Source organism: Scleropages formosus, chromosome 4, assembly GCF_900964775.1.
Source record: "Scleropages formosus chromosome 4, fSclFor1.1, whole genome shotgun sequence".
In the NCBI taxonomy this organism is placed as follows: domain Eukaryota; kingdom Metazoa; phylum Chordata; class Actinopteri; order Osteoglossiformes; family Osteoglossidae; genus Scleropages; species Scleropages formosus.
The window spans coordinates 30,380,349-30,401,660 of NC_041809.1; the positions used below are offsets into that span (position 1 = coordinate 30,380,349).

General features: G+C 38.4%; 1 protein-coding gene across 2 annotated transcripts in view; it reads right to left on the reverse strand.

Annotated features, from left to right (window-relative positions):
• Nucleotides 1-19,067, reverse strand: part of gabrb4 (gamma-aminobutyric acid type A receptor subunit beta4) — a 47,283-nt gene extending 28,216 nt beyond the window's left edge. For both annotated transcript variants that reach the window (XM_018751752.1, XM_018751750.1), the window contains exons 1-3: nucleotides 18,957-19,067; nucleotides 18,658-18,777; nucleotides 16,895-16,989 (exon numbers count right to left, since the gene is read on the reverse strand). In XM_018751752.1, the coding sequence (XP_018607268.1) occupies nucleotides 16,895-16,989; nucleotides 18,658-18,737 (175 nt within the window). In that variant the 5' untranslated portion in view covers nucleotides 18,738-18,777; nucleotides 18,957-19,067. The remainder of the gene's footprint in view (nucleotides 1-16,894; nucleotides 16,990-18,657; nucleotides 18,778-18,956) is intronic.
• Nucleotides 19,068-21,312: the final 2,245 nt, after the last annotated feature.

Sequence of the window (21,312 nt, forward strand, 5' to 3'; positions counted from 1 at the left end):
ATACAGATGGACCTATCATCTGTGTACATATTTAAATGACAAATGTAATGAAGGTGACCTCAGACTGATATACTCCCCTATTCTCTCCTGCACCGTTTTGTAACTCAACAGGGTGGTGGGGAAAGGTGTAAAAATTTGAGATTTTGTGAAGAAAAACTCAAGACTAGAAAAAAAGACCCTGCAGTATGAACTGGCTTTACCATCCTGAAGTTTCAGAGGTGGTGTAATGCTAATGGAATTCCACCGCCCCAAACAAGGATTTCTGCATAATGCCTCAATATGCAATAGGATGTCTCACAACCAACTAGTGGAGCAGGGTTGGAGTAGGGTGGGTTTGAGTTGGTGTTGAATCATTACTTACCATAGAGACCATCCAGCAAACTCAACAAGAAAGTACATGTGTTTGTTGACAGAAGGTAATATAGGCATCAAATTCTAAACTGTAATTGCAATATTATATGGATCAATATCATAGAGATCCAAAGCAGTGTTGTCATAATAACATGATATAGAAAACACCAACCTGAAATACTTTGAAATGAGTAAGGTTCTGCACAATGGGAAACCTACAGTCAATGTTTCCAAGAACTGAAGATCATTTTTGGTGGCAGTCTACCTTTATTTTGAAATGGCTTCTATGTTGGCAGATTAAATTCATAATATTTATGTATGTCTCTTGCTGACATTTATAGTTATTAACACATTGTTGACATTTAATTTTTTTTGCTAGAAGCTATGAGTCAGAATTAACAGCCTGTTCATTATGCATTAATTGTAATTGGAAACATTCATGCTTACTAGAGCAGTGCTCACGAAAATTAAAAAACTGCGGTCCACCCAGTGAACATTGTGTCAGCTTTTATACACACACACACACACACACACACACACATACACACTGTCTGAAACTGCTTGTCCTGAGCAAGTTTGCGGCAAACCAGAGCCTAACCTGGCAACACAGGACTGCAAGGCATCCCAAGCAGGACTCGAATCCTAAACCCACCAGAGAGCAGGCCCCGGCCAAACCCGTTGCGCCACCGCACCTACCTCTTTTATATATAATATAGTATTTATATAAATATCAGGAGAATCAAATTTCTTGGTGTTCACCTGGCGGAGAACCTCACCTGGTCCCTCAACACCAGCTCCATAGCCAAGAAGCCCGGCAGCATCTCTACTTTCCGCGTAGGCTGAGAAAAGTCCATCTCCCACCACCCCATCCTCACCACATTCAACGAGAAACTATCGAGAGCATCCTGAGCAGCTGCATGACTGTCTGGTTTGGTAATTGCACCATTTCGAATCACAAGAGCTTGCAGCGGATAGTGAGGACAGCTCAGAAGATCATCGGGGTCTCTCTTCCCTCCATCATGGACGTTTACGCCACACGCTGCATCCGTAAAGCCACCAGCATTGCGGATGACCCCACGCACCCCTCACACAGACTCCACGCACCCTTCCTGTCATCAGGCAAAAGGTACCAAAGCATTTGGGCCCTCACGGCCAGACTGCATAACAGTTTCTTCCCCCAGGCCATCAGATTCCTCAATACCCAGAACTGACACTGGAACCATTGTCCTGTTTTAGTAATTATTGTCTTGTTTCAGTAACTGTTGCAATGGTTAGCACTGTTTGCACAAGCCTTGCACACGTGCACTTTATGCAGTCTGTGTCGCTAACTGTGTTGTTTTATGTAGCACCATGGTCCTGGAGCAACGTTGCTTTGTTTCACTGTGTACTGTTGTATATAGTTGAAATGACAATAAAGCCTCTCTTGACTCTATAATATTTACAGTTCATACTATTTGTATTATTTTAATATCTGACTTAGAAAGAAACTTTTACTCCATTACATATAAATGCTCTTAAACAGCCCTCTTGGTTTATTATTGATGACTGATGCAATTTCCGAGTGTCACTGAATTTCTGTTTGATAATGAGTGTTTATGGTATTAGAAAAGTTAAGAAGTTAATGACCATTCTGTAACAACAGGTGGTGTTCAGTGTTTAATGCACTAGGTGTATGACCTTGACTTTGGTCCACCTCTTTTAGTGGCAGAACAGTAAGCTAAGTAATGCAAAAAAACTTTGCATTAATGCATCTTATGAGTAAATGTAATAAGTAATTATTTAATGAGGTTCGGTAAAACACCCGATGGAAATAATGAGATGATTTTTTAAAGTGTCCTTTCTGGCATTGGAGGCCATAGCCATCAATCTTGAGCGGGTGGCAAATGAAATTTCTTCCTTGTTTATTTATCTGATGCAATTGGATTGCAGTGCTTGTCCTTGAAGAGTCCTCTCTGGTACCGCAGTGATGTCCAACAGGGAGGTTGCAAAGCTCATGGGTGAATGCTGGAGGGGTTAGTGGTTCAAGAAGAGTCCTAAAAAGTGCCCCGCATCGGTAAACCTCGGAAACTGCCTCGTATGCAAGACAATCCTCCCGAGGCCTCCTCCATTATTGTTGTTTGTGGTCCTCAGGGATCCACTTACGTCTCATTTTGATCAGCATTTCTTTTTAAAAGGTGCTGAAAGCCACAGTAAAAGGTGAAGCAAAGAGAAGTACAGACTGCTTCCTTAAGCAGTTTTTCACCCACTCCCTCCCTCAATAAATCACGTAGCGTTCACTCTTTATTGGGAGGCGATCATTTCTGTACTCTGTGTACATTTATTCTTGAATTCTGACAACACATTCTATTTTATGCTGAATTTGCTATACTCCATTGAGTTATACAGCAGGACAAGAGCTACATATGCAATTTGCTCTTATTGAATGGTTTGTAGGGGTGAAAACAGATTACTTTAATAGTCATGAATTTTACAAATTCAGTGATATGCATGTAAATTGCCTGCATTGAAAGGTAAGTTGCTGTTTTACATCCTGCTACCTTTTACAAGAAAAAACACAAGGTGTGTGTGGTTTGTATAATGTTCAGTTCAAAATATCCCAAAAATCCCATTTCTTTAGAATCACTAAATGTGGTCATATTTGATAACATAATAAATTTTCTCAAATAACATGTGCCTTGTCTTAACATTTTTGTAGCATCCTAGAGTAAGCGTAGAATTTGCATATATATGCAAATCGTCCATCAGTCTTAATACTGCTGCAGTAATTCTTTGGATTCATGATTATGTACCATGATGGTACTGCCATCAAAATGAATAATACTACAGCTGTGATTCGTTAGATCTCGATGGGTAATGTAATTTATGGAACATGCCAAAAATTTCAGCGGGTGGTAAAGGCTGGCAATGCTCTGCAAAAGTGAACTAGCAGCCATCCATGTGACCTCCAAGCTGTCTTCCAGAACTAGTGTGTTTAGTGACCTGAGATTAAAACCTCAGAAAGGAAAATGAGAATTGTCCACCCACACTGGTGTTCTCCCACTGACAGACATTCACTTATTTCCCCAAAGAACTGTCCTCAACTTCTATTTCCAAGTCACGGGACCTAGAAACAACCTTGCCTGGAGAGCAGCACGGCTCTAGAAAGATGCAGGTAATCTTGTTTATATGGCATTATAAATTCCAAATAATGGAAATCCTCATCTCATCAATTTGTGAAATTACTATATGGCACAACCACTACAATGATATAAAATCTTTGCTATAGTCAAGAATTTTTCTCTGCAACTTGTCATTTCCAAGTCTGTGTCAGTGACCATCAATATGGAAAGCCACCCTTTTATATATTGCAAGTGAAACACATGAAGAAGACACTGCAAACTCCTTTCAAATTACTGGAGTGAGACAGACACCTCGTAGTGTGTAGTACAGAAGTTACCTGGGAGTGCCAGGCAAACTTAAAGCATTCAGTGCTTAGAGAGATGCCAGATATGCATGGCCATTGTGGAACTCTATAATAGCTGCCTACAAAAGTAACCTACACTGACCAAAGATGATACTCTCTGAAGATCTCCCAGAATCCTTGTTTATAATTAAAAGCCTTTTTAAGAGCTATTAAAGCATTTCTGTTTGAACACACTGTCAATAAGCATGTGTTATACTGTATATTGAATACTCTGCGTTAACTCCTCGATGAATGAGACCAACGAGTTCACTGTTGCTATTAATACATACTGGCATCTTCTATAACACCAGCAGGCAGCACCAGGAGAAGAGTCAGAGGTGTCAGCAAAGGGCCAGCAAGCCCCAGCACCTGCGAGAAAGAGCTGCATTTGCCGCACCAGTGTCATGCTTACGCTCAATCAGACTTTGTTAACTGTGGAAGCCAAGGTCCTAAGAACCTACTTCAATGATGATGACAGCTTGATTCAAGGTGCCATCTCTGCAGGGAAGCTGGAGAACTTGGCTGCTTGAGCTCTGAATTGAGGCAGCTCACTTTTGTTTTCATGACTGTGGTGTTAGATAGTTACACAAAATTCCCATTTGGTGAAGTCCATGTCCTGTGGCACAACGGTGACTCATGATTCCTTTGTTACTGTCCAAAACAATGACAATAGTAGCTTCCTTTTGAGCCATCACCCCATTTCTTCCTACTGAAATAGAGAGAAGTAAAAAAGTAGTTCAAGGCCTGTGGTTTCTTTACCTTCATGGGTCCTTTCAAAATGTGGAACAGTGATCTTCAAGATCACATAATTTTAAAAAAATAATAAACCAAGCCCAAGCTGTCTAATCTGTTATATGGTGCTAGTGTTCAGGACAACACAGGATTTCATCTCGGCATACACATCTCAAAACTCAAAGAACACTTTTTCCCTTTTGTCCAGTTTCTCATTTTTATGTCAGTATACCGCACATATTTTGTGGCGGAGGTCACAACATTCTACTTATTCAGTATATTACTTGAAGGATTTTAATAAAACTAAAGCATTACTGTGGACAAAATGCAAAAGCTCCAAAAACTGCTGTTCAGTTTACATTTGAAAAGCATTTTGCTGAATATGCAAAGTTCTGCAATAGACTTCAATTATTCAAATCAATACAAGGATCCAAATGAAATCATGAGCACTGTATCTCACAGGGGAACAGAATGATTTTTTTTCACTGTTTATATTTATTGAGGCTTTCATTGGACACTGTGATTTTTGTAGAATAGGAGATCATTAAAAAAGGAGCTACCTTCTCAGTTTTTCAGTTGCTTTGTTGCATGGTGACCCTTTCTTGCCACACTTCTGCTTGTGAAATTCCATTTTTTATTATGAGCTCTGCAGTACTGAGAGCAAAATGTAGCCATTTATGCAAATGAACATTGTTCAGAAAGCAGAATTTGGCTTTCAGTTTTTTTAGAATTTGAAAAATATATTAAAAATATCTCCATTGAAGTCATTAGCAGAGTATCCATAAAGAAACTGCAGTTAGACATTTTATTATGAAGATTGCCCCCAACATGCACACGCACACCCTCACTGATACACATACACATATGCGCATGCACACACACGCACGAAAAATAGTTCATAAGTGCTTCATTCGATCCCATTTACACCTGCACCCTCCGGAGTACACATCTCGTATACAAACGAATAAAACAAAACAAAAAAAGGTGTTCCTTATTTGAGTATTTGAGTATGGTGGTGTAAATTAATCCCTAAAATACAGGACTTTGGCACTTTGGAGACATTAAAAGGTTAGCATGAGAACATAGTAAGATTCATCAGCCGATACAAAGAATTTTTCCACTCATGCACATAACTCATTTCTTATATTTTTGAGGAAAATTTTGATAGTTACAAAAATATTTTAAGTCGTATTTTCGAACAGTTCATTTGAGAAAACTTTCAAAGTAGCACTATTCGTGTTGAACTTGTAAGAGATGCTAATAACACAGTAGAGGAAAACACTTACTAACACAATTTACAGCCCACAGGTCTTCATTACCTTTCCTGCAGTCCACCGAGGCCACTTATAACTTCGGCAACGGCGAGCTGCTTGCACATAATGTAATTAGCGGCTTTCAGTCCATGGTTTCATTTTAATGGAATCTCCTGTGGTTTCCTCCTCTGACCACTGCCTTAATTATTCATCATCTGTCGATGGCCAGTTTTGACATGATGACTGTTCCATCTTCTTTACAATATTATGAATGTCCAAAAACACAGCACAAAGATATGATGGCAAAGTCTGCCACGGTGTCTACAGAAATACATATAAGCACATTTATGAGACTCTGTATGCCTGTGTACAGTTGCCCTCTGTAACACAAAGAGCTTGATCCTCTAAGATGAGCTAAAACTAACAATTATCACAAGTTATTGGTGGCTGAGCTTGTACTCATTTTCAAATTCGAGTGAATTTTTGTAATCGGTTAGCCACAACATAGCTGTTAATGAGTGCATACACTTAATAACATTATAAAAGCATTTTAATGTACTTTTTCGTTTCAACAAAGCATAAAATATTTTTTTTACAGAAGTATAAATATTCAAATAGTTTCCAGCATCTTTCTACATTTAAGTAAAGCAATAACGTATTCAAAAATAGTCGACTAATACAACTGAAAACATTTAACTTATAGAATACAGCCTCGTCTTCTTCCAAAAGAAAGCCTTCATTATTGACACGGAATGTGCTTGGGTTGTGGAGCGTATTACACATTTGTGACAGAAATAAGTGAAAAGAAGTCAACCATGCAAATATAAACACATATGTACCATTTCCAGAATGAGACCTTTTACAGAACTTAAACACCAAACAAAGACATCAACATGTTTGTGGCGAAGGTTCATGCAAGAAAACCCACTGCTATGGATAATATGGCCACACATTATTTCAATATGGCAGGGAAATATGGCTATAATAATAATAATAATAATAATAATAATAATAAAAGCCATTGTGCTCCTAAGATATTAAGTGCTTTAATATTGTTAAACTTAAGTCTTTCATCACGATAATGAAAAGGCTAAATTAATCAGAATTTGCAGATTTTCAGGCACAAAACTTTTAGTATTTATACCATTGGGAAATACACATTTCCATCAATGCTGTTTTTCTTTTTTTAAAAAATATCATTGCACAAGTAGGTGCACAAAATTCAGAAAAACTGGAGAAAATATCCAACAAAATACTGTCCTTCAGTGTGATAGTGGTTTAAGGGAAAAACGTTCTTTGTGTTTTAAAATGTGTGTGCCTAGATGAAATCCTGTGCTGTCCTGAACACTAGCACCATGTATGTGTAGACCTTGATTTAAAAAGTAAATTAATAAATGTAAAATATATTTTTCTTTCTTTAAAAAATACATATATTTTAAACCAAGGTTTGCACATGCACAGGAAGCTTAAGCTGGAAAATCACTACAGTAGATGAGAAATGGTTTATAGTAAAAATATAACAGACTTACATTTACATTTACATGTATTCATTTAGTAGATGCTTTTCTCCAAAGCGACATACAACTCAGAGAAATACAATTTGTAAACTGCATTAGGAGAAAGAGAGACGTAGTTCCAGACATGTAATTCTTTAGTAAACCTAGTTTTTTCTTTCTACTTTATGCACCAGTGTCCATCGCACAAGTAGGTACACAAAACTCAGGATAGACCAATCCTGATCACCTTCCTACATTTTTTTTTTAAAAAGGTACAGAAACATTTACATACAATACAGGAGTAGCAGCTGTGTAAAGGCTTCTCTGGGTACGATCATAAAGTTAAGGTGCACGAACATTTACACCATACATGAGCTGCGGAGATCTTGGGCAAAGTGAGTCCGGAAAAGGTGACCCTTCTTGAATGTAGACAGAGTTTCAGCAGTTCTGAGTAAGAGAGGGAGGTCATTCCACCACAACGGAGCCAGAACTGAGAACCTCCGCGCATTACCTTTCATGTGAGGGTCCACCAAGCGAACAGAAGTAGGTAAGCGAAGAGGGCTGGTTGGGGTGTAGCAGTTGACATCCTAATATATATTACATATTTCACTCACTGTTTCAGTCACAAAATGTTTGATCCGTGTAGCATTAATATGCTTTTGTTATGTCAATAAGACTGAAACTAGAAGAGCAGGTGCCATCTCTCATGCATTTTACATGTCTTTGAGCCTCAATTTCAAAATACTTATTGAAAAATGGCTCAATGGAAAGTGAATTCTTGAAAACTACTTCTTACTGAGAGTTCTTTATATTAATAACTACATTGTCCTGCCTTACAGGCAATCTTTAACTATGCATGCCTTGACTTTTTGTTAGCTTGCCAATATCACAGAGTGCAAAGTAGAATCACTTTTGGCTTTGTTAATAACTATATAATATATATATATAAACAGATTTTTCATGACTTTGTTTTACTGCCAACATAAACATTGGTGACTGAAAATTGACTAATCCACTAATTATTTCAATCCCTTGTTAGGAGCTCAGAGGGCACTGCCCTTGAAGACATGCAAATACATCTAGCCTGGGGAACTGAAAGCCAGCGACTCTCTTTGAGTCAAAACGTATCTCATTCAAGCTGTTGTCTTTTCATTAGTTCTCACTCACATACAAATCAAACAAAATAAATAGTCCTATTTAATCCTGACTGGTAATTTCGAAAATGTCTGTCTTCTTCATTTTTTGTCTAACCAGCAAATACACTGATATTCTAAACCTTTTCTCAAAATGCAAACATTGTTTCCAACAAAAACAACTAAATTCTTCAAAAAAGTACATTTTCACTCAACTATATGTGTGGGTTTGTGAAATAAAGTAAAAATATCTAAAAATAACACATTAGGATCTTGTTAAACAAGACAGAACCAGCACAGCTGAGGATTTACTTTTGTGCTACAGTCCATAATGAGGAGCTTAGCCACAGAAGAAGAGAAAAAGTCATTTTCCAGAACGTGAACTGTCCATTTAAATCTCATAGTGGTCACACTTATGGTATGGCTAGTCATTGAATAGTGAGATTAAAATATAGGTTAATGTTGCAGTTTTAAAATCAGTTTCCACCACAAACAATTCGGGCTATTCAACATTGTAAGAAAAAAAAAAAAAGTGATTTAACGAAACACAACTTTGTGGAAATGGCTGAAATGTGCTACCGACAAGAAAAAGCCTTACTTGATTCCTCATAACACACACACACACACACACACACACACACACATTCTGAACCGCTTGTCCCATATGGGGTCGCAGGGAACCGGAGCCTAACCCGGCAACTCAGGGCGCAAGGCTGGAGGGGGAGGGGACACACCCAGGACAGGACGACAGTCTGTCACAAGGCACTCCAAGTGGGACTCAAACCCCAGACCCACCGGAGAGCAGGACCCAGTCCAACCCACTGCGCCACCGCGCCCCCCTTCCTCATAACATTTTCATGAATTTATCTAAAAAAACTCAATGTGTCATCCAGCCTTATTGAGTAGCTTCACTATCCAGAAATTCTGCTACATAACAATGTGCCAGCAAACATGAAGTAAGGACAGTGAGTTGACTGTCAGGGTCATTTGTCTTTGACAGGTAAAAGTAAACAACATGGACAGATATTCATCAACTTTTCAGCAGTGTATTTCACAAGTTGATGACTAACCAAATTATGAACTTTTCAACAGACTGATTCTCTTGCAGCATGTAAATGCAATTTCAAGATTTGTTGGGCTACAGCGAATAGTGAAGACCATATGTGACAATCTATCTATGAGTAAATTCACCCAGATGCTTTTAACGAACCTTCTCAAATGTTTGGTAGATTCAGTTGCATTAATCTAGCAACCTATTTCGGAATATAATGAGAGGAATATTTACTTGTTACAATCAACCTCTTTTAAAAATGATGATAGATAATATAACTAGCTCTGGATGCACATAGGTCAGCAGCATCGACTTTGCTTAACACACATACAGCGTCCACTGTGTTGGCTTGAATTTCCAAATGTTTGCAGGAAAAAAAAATAAAGCTCTCCATTTTTTAAAAAAATTAACGAACATTTCACAAATTACCTATGAACACAACTCTTATCTGTCTCAGTTCAGACCAATGAATTTCATCCCAGTGGTAACAGATGAGTCTGAAGATAAATGTGCACCCACTTCTGGGGTGCACATTTCTGACAAATGATGAAAATAATCATAAGCAATTATTCTCTCTTGAGGCTACACTTTTCGTAATTTTTTTGGTGGAATTTCAACCAATACAGATAGTCTTTAACAGACAAGAATCCACCACTCTGAACAGATATAAGCAGTGAGGCTAATACCATTATACTATACTTTATTTATTCTAATTAAAAATCTATAATATGTTTTTAAGCCTGCAACACAGCATTGCTACAGAAAAATAATTATCAAATGTCAGATGTTTACATTTTGATGATTAAACATTAAAACTTGCAATACATAGACAAAAGAAAGTGTGTAATATTTTCATTATCATGGTCTAGAAGAAAATAATGGCATCTGATTGGGTGTGTACCTAGCACCATAATTGTGTATGGATCTCTGCTGTACCAAATTCTCTGACTCTGAGATAAGGTTCTGTTCAGGTATTGGCCCCTTTTAACATTCTCTCTACTATGCATGCCTGTGTCACGTTGCATGTTGTGGGGGGGAGTATTATAAATGCACCCAGCGTTCCATAAACTCCCTGTCGTGACAGTGGTTTGAATGTCTAACAACAACACTGTCAAAATTCTACCAGCTTCAAAGTCAACATTTGGTAATTGTCAGAAGAATGGCATACATTTCTCATGCCTGTCTGTCGGACTATAACAGTAACCAAAACAGTCCAAAATAACTTGCCACATGAAGTCATGATGAATCACGGCCTCGGGCGTGAGACGTGTATCCAGCAACTGCTTTTCTCTTCCATTTCACTAATTAAACTTTCAGTGTATTTTTTATGGTTGGGACGTGAATTGGATCCTCATCATGAGACGAAGCATCCAGTAGATGTCTACAGCTGAAAGCACTGATCTAAAACCATCTCATAAAATCAAGGTCCTTGAGGCTGACCTGCTTATTGAGGTTGTATATATGGTACACTGTTCATAGAAGGAAATTAATTTAGTCACTGTAGCAGTGCAACTAGGGCTGATGTAGATATTCATTGGGGGAATCAAAGCATGAATATTTGAAAAGAAAAAATTGCTCTGAAGAAAATATTGTCTATCCTATACTTTAACAAGGAGATTTTGGGCCATATCTTTCCCATGAGCTCTTCTACACAACGAAATTCAGAAATAATGCTAGTACTTCTCACTGAACCCCACTGAGATCAAAAATACTTGCAAATTCATAGTATACATAGAAATACAAAATATTTTAGCATGCAGAGTGCTATATACAAGTCCCAGGAATATGCAAACACTGTCTATAGATTATGAAGGTTGTGCGGGAAATACAAAAAGGGGAACACGCCATGCTACTATTAAAAAAGGAAAACTAGAAAAGACAAATAGCTTTGGAGCCTTGTTTGTTTGGGCCTTTTTAATTGCCTAATCTAAATACTTCTGTATACCCTATACAAACAAGGAAACTGTAGGCATTTTAAAGCATGCTTTACATTAGATTTTAAACATTTGTACCACAGAATGCTCAGACTGGGGAAAGACTACTGAAAACACAACGCTTCAAAGGTTGGCATTAGCTTTTGACCCTGTCAAAATCACACTGTAATCAGGTAAACAGAGGCAAAGTATAGTAGGGGGTTCACTGTGACTGTTTTTTAGGCCTGCTCCAAAAGTAACTCAGTGAGACAGTTGCCCTCATTCTTATAATAAAGTAACATCTCTGAACCACTTGTCCTTGTACCAAAGGATTTACGACACCAACACCAAATCACCTGATGATGCCACAAATGAGGTGTCAATCTCCTATTCACAAAGTGATCCCCTAACTTTCAAAATGGAAGCTGCAAAGCTAAGTAGCGTTCACTCTGTTCATTATTACATTTAATAATCCATTCAAAGTTTTTAAAAAGTTTAAAAGGCACAATGGATACTCAGATGTGTAAAAATAAAACCAGTCATAACATAAAAAAAATTGCCGACCAAGAAAATAATAGAGGCTAAAATCCTCAAATCTCCTGATAAAACCAAATCACACTTAACAATGAGATTAAAGTGACTGAAATAAACCGCTGAACTCCAGTACTCTTTTGGGTCCCATCCTTAGTATTAATCATTAGTATTTTAACACTTATTTTATTATTATATTGCAATCTAGTTATTTTACATGAGTTTTATGGCATATATTTCTCAGACAATCTTACCCTGCTAAAAACACAATAAAGCCATTATTTTCCAATGGCACGGATGTCATTAGAGAAATAACACATACAAGAACTTTGACACAAAGAAGCCCACTCATACAGTTAATGCGCAACTCCTTAATCCATAGCGGCTCAGAAGAAATGAGATAGCCTGATAAACAGGCAGCAAACAGAATAGGTATAATTACAGATGATTATTACAATTTAGTACAACAGGAACTGGGCTGGAAATGACACAAAGGTTGAAGGTTTAAGTGCCATGAAGGTAACCGCTGCTGTAGTGCTGTAAGACAGGGTTTTCATGGATTTTTTTCAGGAAAAAACAGTCAAGGGCTATGAAACATACCAATGCAAACCATTATGGTTGCATGCAGTGAAATAACAACAAAGGTGCATAGACTGACCCGCCATATTTTGCACCTATTCAAATATGAAATATATCAAAAAGACAAATATAAGTAACTGTCAAGGTTCAAAATATCCTTGCAAACTGTAAGCAAAGTGAGGCAACCAGGATACTGCATGAAAGGAAGATACTAACGAAAAGGCATAAACAACCAGGATAAACAAATTGCCTAAAATAGCAAGATTTTGGGGGCTATTCTGTGCATTTTCTAGCAAAAGAACAATTTTGAAGAAAAATGCTAATGATATTACTGCAGATGAATTAGTGACATTACACTCTTTCTTTTTTATGATGGTGGTCGGTAATATTTCACTTTAATTTATGGCCAACCTGTCCACCAGACAAGTATCTGAATGATTCTACTTATCGACCTATGAAAATTTAAGCAAAGGTCCTGTTCCAGACAGTCGGACAACTATTAACGTCGAACCTGGATCCTGCAGAAAGCATTACAATCATCCTTTGGAGTCTGTCTTTACTGATACTGTCTCTCTTTACAATGATGTGTATTTTGAATATAATCTTCCCTACCTTACAAAGGTAATGCATTCCTTGAAAACCCTTCATAAGATGAATTCGTAAAACTCAAAGACGTAGTTACAACTAATTTCAATGTTAACATTTTTTAATGCAATACTGAGCTCCAGAAGTAATACCTGTTTATGCTAAATCTCAGTAAAATGTATTGAGCTACTTCAGTAATTACCATTAGTTATTATAACACAGTGTAACAAGGTAGTCTCCCTTTATTAATTACTCTATAATACTGTATGATTGTCTAAATTCAGCTGTATAGCTCCTTTGTACTATTATGTACCATACAGTTTACAAAGCACAGGTTTCCTCCGGATGCCCCAATTTCCTTTCACAGTCCAAATACACAATATTCAGTTGAATTGGTGACTCAAAATGGCCAATATCACTGTGTGTAAGTGTTACATTGCTCTGTTACTGACACTGAACGTAAACCCAAAAACCATGTCTATCCCTGTCACTACATAAGCCTTTACACAGCTACTCATGTGATGTATACTGGTTCACAAGGTGGAATGTGACAAATTGACAGTACTGTAGAATCACGTGTCTGCATCCAAATCTCTCTTTTTATTGATGTAATGCACTTTTTGTATTGTTCTAAGATCTGAGATCTACGTTGCTTTGGAGTAAAGTGTCTGCTATATGAATACATGTAAATGTAAATTAAACCTACTGAGATATTCTACTTATGCTTACAGAAAAAATAATAAATCTTCAAATTCTAAACTTTTCTTTAAAATGTTGTCCTTACGAAAAGAAACCATAAAAGCATGAATATACACAAATTAAACATACATAAAAATGCGATCACTGCAAATAACACCCGCTTCCCCTCGACACCGTATCTCCACGTGTTCATGTGGATTTCCTGTAGCTGCTATGGTTACCTCCCACAGCCCAAAGACATGTTTTTCAGGTGCACCAGTGACAATAAAATTGCTCTTACTGCATGAGTCTCTGTGTATGAGTGTGCTGCATTGCTGTACTATATAAATGTGGAAATGATTGTATGGAGGTAAGTGTAGTGTATATTGGACTGTAACTGGCCTTAGTAAAGCGGTCAGCTAAATAATAATAATCATCATTATTATCATCGTCATCATTGTTATCATCATCACCATTATCATTATTGTAAGTCGCCTTGGAGAAAACTTCTGCTAAATGAATTAATATAAATGGGAGTGTCTACTGCCAATCAGCTGTCAGGAGGAGCGCAAAATTCATATGAGATTCTTGCAAATGTGAAGAAATGCCTTGAAATTTAAAGTAGATATATTAAATGAAACTCCTTTGTAAAGCTGTAACTTGAGTGGGCATATCTTGGGGCATGAGTGTACTATACACCACCATGAGATGGACTGTGTTGGCAAAGCTCTTTTCAGGCAAATAGTGCACAATACCCACAAGCTATTTGTTCAAAGGTAAAGGCAAAGACGATAAAGCGTGAAACAAATATGAAGAAAACAAGGACTAGTGCAGCAGAGACTATAAATGGAACACAGGAATGTAGAATCCTAGAGCTAAATATTTGCTGCTAATGGCAGTATGTATGTGTGTATTTGTACATATTTGCATTTTGCAAATTTCTATACATACATTCTCAGTTGTTGTACTGCTCACAAAAACACTCATAACTGAAACTGGTTTGCACAATGGTTTCTGCAAAATGTATTAATAAATCTTTAGCTGAGTATCGAGTTGCCATTAGTCAGATGGGTCACATACAAAGCTATCCAGTTCATCACAGCTGTTCAAAGAAGTCCATTTCTTTCAACAAAGTGCTGCAAATTATGTTGTGCATCTGAGTAAATGGCCTCTACAAATGGCTATTTGTAGAGGACAATGCTCTGCGGCCTGGAGTTCTTGCACACGGACCTGCATCTCTACCTGTTGCTACAGACCCAGTTTTACACTGCCATGTAACAGAGAGGCACAGCGATTGCATGGGCTTTTGTGCCAGCATCGTGACATTTGTCCGGGCACCCTGAGCCCTGTGTTCCTTTCCCAGGGAGTCCAGGAGCCCCACATTTCTATAAACGTCTTTCTTCACTGCACTTTTTTTCTGGAAGCAAGTGATACTTAGGTCTGACATGGAGCCCAATTAAAATGTGTTTCACTCCACGTTGCAGCTGGTCAGCAGATATGTCAAGGAGGCCAAAGCTGACTGATGATGAAATTATCAAGAGGTGATAGACTATGGTTTTTGGCGAGCAAAACAAGAAAAGTGTTTTTCGTTGGCAAAACCATGATGCACTTGCACAGGATACAAAAACCTAACAATTGTGTGTTCGAAAGAGCAGTTTTGCCCTAGGAAGTTATGAAAGGCAAAGACAGCAGAGCAGAAAGTAGGTTCCCTCCTTTCAGATGCTACATACTGTAAGTGGAGCACAACATATCCCAAGAATTGGCTCCCACTAATGAATGGCAAATCCTGGTAGGAGTGAGTGTCTCACTCTTCTCACCAGCAGGGAAAAATATAAAGAGCAATAAGCAAACAAATCTGTAACACTCAGTAACAAGGTAATTAATAAACTAATCCATGAAAGGAAAAAGGAATAACAAATAGTGAACCAATAAAACATATGAAGCAAAATGCAAAATCAACACTAAAAAAAATCAATTAAAAAAAGCAAGAATTGCAATTCCATTAATGGAAAAAGTGGTTTTGGAAGCAAGCCTGTCAATCAATTGTCATTATTGCCATTTGCGGATGTCATCCAAGTGATTGGGGCCCAGTCAACTCAGTGTGGGTTTTCAATCTCTGGAGGCAAAATAAGCAAATGTGCAAAATGAAAGCATGGGGGGATGTCAGAGAATACCTACTGAATGCACTCAAGGGAAATTTTGGGGTTTGCAGATGGAAATCTTTGACCCTAAGTATATAGAAAGAATATGTCCACAGTGCAGCTATTTCTAAAAAAAAAAAAGGCTGCATCATACCAACATAAAATAATGTAATAGTTGTGTTTCACGTCCTCAGAGAGGAGAATGCAGTGCAATTAAATTTACTTTAGCTCAATTTCAAATTGAATTACCATTTAATTACCATCAGTATACCCTTCTTTAAGTCTGGACTTTCAATACAGAAAACCAAATTACCTCTGGCACTCTATGTTAAAAGCAGTCAGTCATGTCAGGTTAAGTGAAGACCTTATACAGTGTATTACATTCTTGTGGTGCAAATTAGTCTTTAAAAAAGCAGTTAGTTATTTGAGAGTGTTGAGAACAGTGTTCAGTTCTCTGCATCCTTTTGCGATCCAGTCACTGGACAGAATACTAGCCAAAAAAAAAAAGAAAAAAACTGCATCAGTGACAAGTTTGATCCAGATATCCAGGTATATTCTGCTGTGGTGTTCACTGAAAATGACAACACACTCAAGCGCTACATCTCTCTTTTCTCATTTATTTGACTACCAGATGTCTTTATCAAGTTTTGCTGTCCATTAATGACATCAGGGCGTTATATCATTATTTATTTTGTGTTTACGATGCCACATCAGTTTAAGCTACGTAGTTCTTAAGGCCTTGCACAGTAGAAGGGAACAACATTATTCCATGCGGGATTCAAAATGCCTCGAATCAACACAGTAATGGGATGAAACCAGAACCTTAGGCCGATGTTCCAGTTTTGGACTGGTGGCTCTGTGTGGACGCAGTTGTGTTTCCGAGCACATGCGTTTTGTTTCAAGGTTCTCCGGCCATCCATAAACAGCTTTTCATAACCAAAAGGCTAATCATCAGAGGGCGATCCCGTGATTCTATACAACAGTACATTCATTTGTAGGACACACATACCTCCAAAATCAGGCCGCAGGCGGATGTCATATCCCTTCAGCAATTTGTCCACTGTCTTCTTGGCCACAGATATTCCTGTATTTCCAGTGGAGGTGCTGATGGAAGAACAAAAAAAAATGCTCCAGTTTTAAATAATCATAATCATAATCATAATAGCATGCTTCGAGAAGGAAGGCATCTCTTCAACACGTTATATTTGTCAGCTACGCATGAAGAAAACTTGTTTGCTTCACGTTAAAAAGCTCATTTGCTCATTTTGCCTTAGGTATTTCAAATAAAATCAATCAATGTCTGGATCTGAGAGAAATATTTCACCTGCCAACCAAATGGTGGACACTGAACATACGTGCTTTGGTAGCACACTGGTATCGAAGCATTTTTATAGATATATGGGGTGCAAGGACTGGATGAATTCATGCTGTGTTTTCCACTGTTACGGCTTTGCTCCCCGTAACGTAAATGCAGCACGAATGTGCAGTGACTAAATGTCGAAAATGACATGATTGCAACGAAGCGCGCCATCAGAAGGGCTCCTTCTTCTTCCTGTGTGCTTGGCGGTCCTGGACTACTTCGTTGAAGCAGCGCCGCATATGATATGGAATCACAAGACGAACGAATAACAAGACATCGGGGGGATTTGCTCATTAAGTTTTCATCTCATAAAGTTCGAATGGCTGCATTGTGCGTGGAAAGCGAGAGAGAGAGAGAGAGAGAGAGAGAGAGAGAGAGAGAAAGAGAGAGGGTCCAGGCTCCGGGAACAGCTCCGCCGTCGTCGACAACGGAGTCGAATTTTTGAAAACGTCAAAATGGAAGACATTTTCAATTTTGAGTCATCGCTCTTTGATTATTGGGCGGATATTGTGCTCTCGACAAAACGCAAGCAAAAGCCTCGCACCGCTCCCGCTTCATACGCGGCCTGTGAGCCTTCTATAAACTCGCCGAGCCTCCGTTCACTCGCAGGCAGGGAACTGAGGATCGAGCGGGGAGCCATGCAAATATTAGCTTCGTTTCTGTCCTTCTGCACTTGGTATTCAGTGGCTTCGGCGTTTACAGGTGCCTCCCCCACACAGCGCGGACGCGCTGGACTCTGTTTCAGGGGCACCTCCCGCAAATGCACCTTTCCCTTTCAAAATCAAGTTATAAAAAAGTAGCACGACGATGCGCGACGAAGACGAGTATTCACTTATAAGTTATAAATGCGGAGCGACTGTAATCGATACCAAATGTGTGACACATTTGTAATTCGAGGTGGGACGGGGGGGGGGCTGCTTTTCAATTACTAGAAAAACATTGGAAAATAGTACAAAACGCTAATCTGCCTCTTTACGTGGATAACAAAGTGACGATTAGGATTAAATTCACGTCACCTTGAAACCCACACACACACACACACACACACACACAATACGTGTATAAAGTAACTTCACGCAATTGTTACCTAATCTAAATATTTCCACTGCTGCTTGTGAATCACTACGGTGCAGGCTTATTTATCAACAGATATTCCCCGAAATCATATTAGTATTTGGTGTCACTACTATCAATAGTATGGATCTTTATTAAAGGGCTCTGCACACACTCACACGTACTAGGTAAACTAGCCTAGGACGAGTTATTCTGAGGAAATTACACATATGGACACACACACACGTTGTGTGTTGTCATTTTCTTAATAATCTCACTGTGTTTACCTTCCAAATCGATTGCGATCTTGTTAATCTTCGGGGTTTTTTTTTTTTCTGGAAAAAAAAAAAAGTCCTTACCTTTGAGCAAAGCAGACGAGGGACAAAGCAGCCAACGCTGAGACAATTCCACATAATTTATCTTCTTGAAGACCCAACATTTCCACAAAATCCTTGGACACTGTTCAATAATCCAACCGCCTGTGGTCCTCAAAAAAAAAAAAAAAAAAAATCCACCTGAGACGTCAAATAAATAAAACAACCAGACGGCTAGCCGCGATAGAGCAGCTGGCACATATAGATAAATAAATTTATCTATCAAAAATATATATACATATACTTAATATGTATAGCGTTCCTAATGTGCCACGGCCGCTTACCCGGCTAAGAAAACCCGTGCAGGTCACAGACCCCCTCGACCAACACCAGAAGATCAGGCATCTTGCTCAAAATAAATAAGACTTAAGGAAAGTTCCAGTAAGTTCAAACCGATGGAAAAAAAAGATGCAAAAAGTACAAAAAAAAAAAAAAAAAAAAAAAAAAAACGAAGAGCCAAAAATGTAAAAAAAAAAAAAGAGCAGCCTCGTACAGACGTTATTCTGGCTGCTGCAATTTGCCAGTCCAAATCTGCAGGAGAGTCATGGTTCCAGCGATGCTTTCTGCGTGGGGGATTGCTCCTCAATGTGTTGTTTTTTTTTCTTCTTCTTCTTCTTCTTCTTCTTTTCTTTTTTTCCCAGATGTAAACGCTCTGTGGTGGGGGTGGTGGTGCTGCTGGTGGGGGGGTGCGGTTGGTTAAAAAAGAAAAAAAGAAATCTGCATTCCCTTATTATTGCTTTTGATGATATAGATTTGTTCCCCTGTACGTAAAGTCACCAAGGGAAAAAAATGCACATTGCAAAAAAAAAAGAAAGCACTAGACAATGTCAGATGCAGACGTCAGAGCGGGTTATATTAACCCTTTTGACCCAAATAAATAAATAAATGAATGAATGAAAAAAAAAATAATGTATGGACTTTTTGTCTTCAAGTCCAGTTTATATTAAATTTGATTTTTAATGCAAAAAAAAATACGGTGGCAGAAGTGAGATCGCAGCGTCGCTCTCCCAGATCCAGCGCTTGATCTCTCAATCGAATGGCTTTTAGCAAGTTCTTTCGGTCTTCTCCATCCATGGAACTGTCTACAAATGGAACGATGACAGCACGAAGACACTAGGATTAAAAAAAAAAAAAAAAAACAACTCGATGAACTTATCGGAGACAAAACGTTCAGAACTTTCCGTACAAAACAGAAAGCAACATGGTAACGTACTACGTTTAAAACGCGTTGAATAAAAGGCTCGTGAGTCGTGTCTGTAAAAGAAGAAGAGAACTAAGGAGGTAGAGAGCAACCTGTCCGCGCTCCGTATCACCAAGGAATGAAGAGAAACGACGTTTTTTTTTTTTTTTTTTTTTTTACAATCGATTCTTCCTGCAATCCATTAAATTACTGCCACTGTATCCTGGTGCATTTCTATGCATATGTGTCATTTCTGCTCTAGCGCCGATGTCGCAGGAAACAGAGGTTCCGTACTCAATAGATGCTTGTTATACATTCATTATTATGACACAGGAATGTACATGCATGTATAGTGATGGAAAGACTGGTCTCTGTGCGCAACTACCTCACTGATGCATTTTTGCGTTATATATCTTTATGAGTGTACTCGCTTCTGTTTTTACCCAATTTGGTGTTACTCTGGATTTCATTGTTTAAGAAAAACAACTGCTCACATATGCACACACTAAAAACAGATTTGATAAGGAGCGTTTTATTCAGAAGATGAGGATTTCTGCAGGGATCTCTGCGCCGCCTAGTTGCCTAGCAACCGCGCGAGCAGTGATGCAGAGCAGTAGTGTTTCGAAGGCTAAGTGCGAAGACATTTAAAGAGCAAATGCGCCTCCATGGCGTCCACGGGAGAGTGGTGTGGGCTACATGGTGTACAACACCACGTCTTCCCTAAACAAATTGCCAGTCCATTAAGTATAGCCTTTTACATTATCCCTGAATTCCACATCAAGAAGTCCATCCAGAAATTAGCTGTAAAACAAAGTCTGACTGAAGTAACATGAGGGTCTCATGAGTTGAAAATTAAATGGATTTTATTTTCATAAGGTTAAAAAAAAAACACTGCAAATCGCCGCTACCTTAATGGCTACTCTAATAAATGAGAGTAACAATGATGACAAAATACTGGGCTGTGAATGTCTAGCAGTCTTTAAGAACCTACAGAACAGCGAAAAGCACTTGAATGAGCGTCATCACCGTGGCAAGCTAATTTCTGTGAGTGTAATTTCCCTACAGCTCCCAAGCCATAAGCACACTTCTCATTTACAAACTAACCACATGGTTTGACATTACTCTGTCGTGTTTTATTTGTGTGAAAATTAAGTTTAAAAATAAAGTTAAGATGAAGGGTGAAGAAACATAGTGAGGAAATAGATGGGTATTTAGATTTAGCTTAATTTGTAGATTGGTCTAAGCCTTGGGTTCATGAATACTTATGATAGCCCTTATTTTGAGAGCTATATGGGGCACTTGAACAACATGAAAAGCAAGAGTGCTTATTAAAGTCAAAAACTGCAAAAGGATAATTCAGTTCTTCAGCCCCATACTAGATGTTCAGATTCAAATTGAAGGACTGAGGTAAAGTCAAAAGACTGAAGGTGAACTGATAGTGCCATTGAGGGGATCAGTTA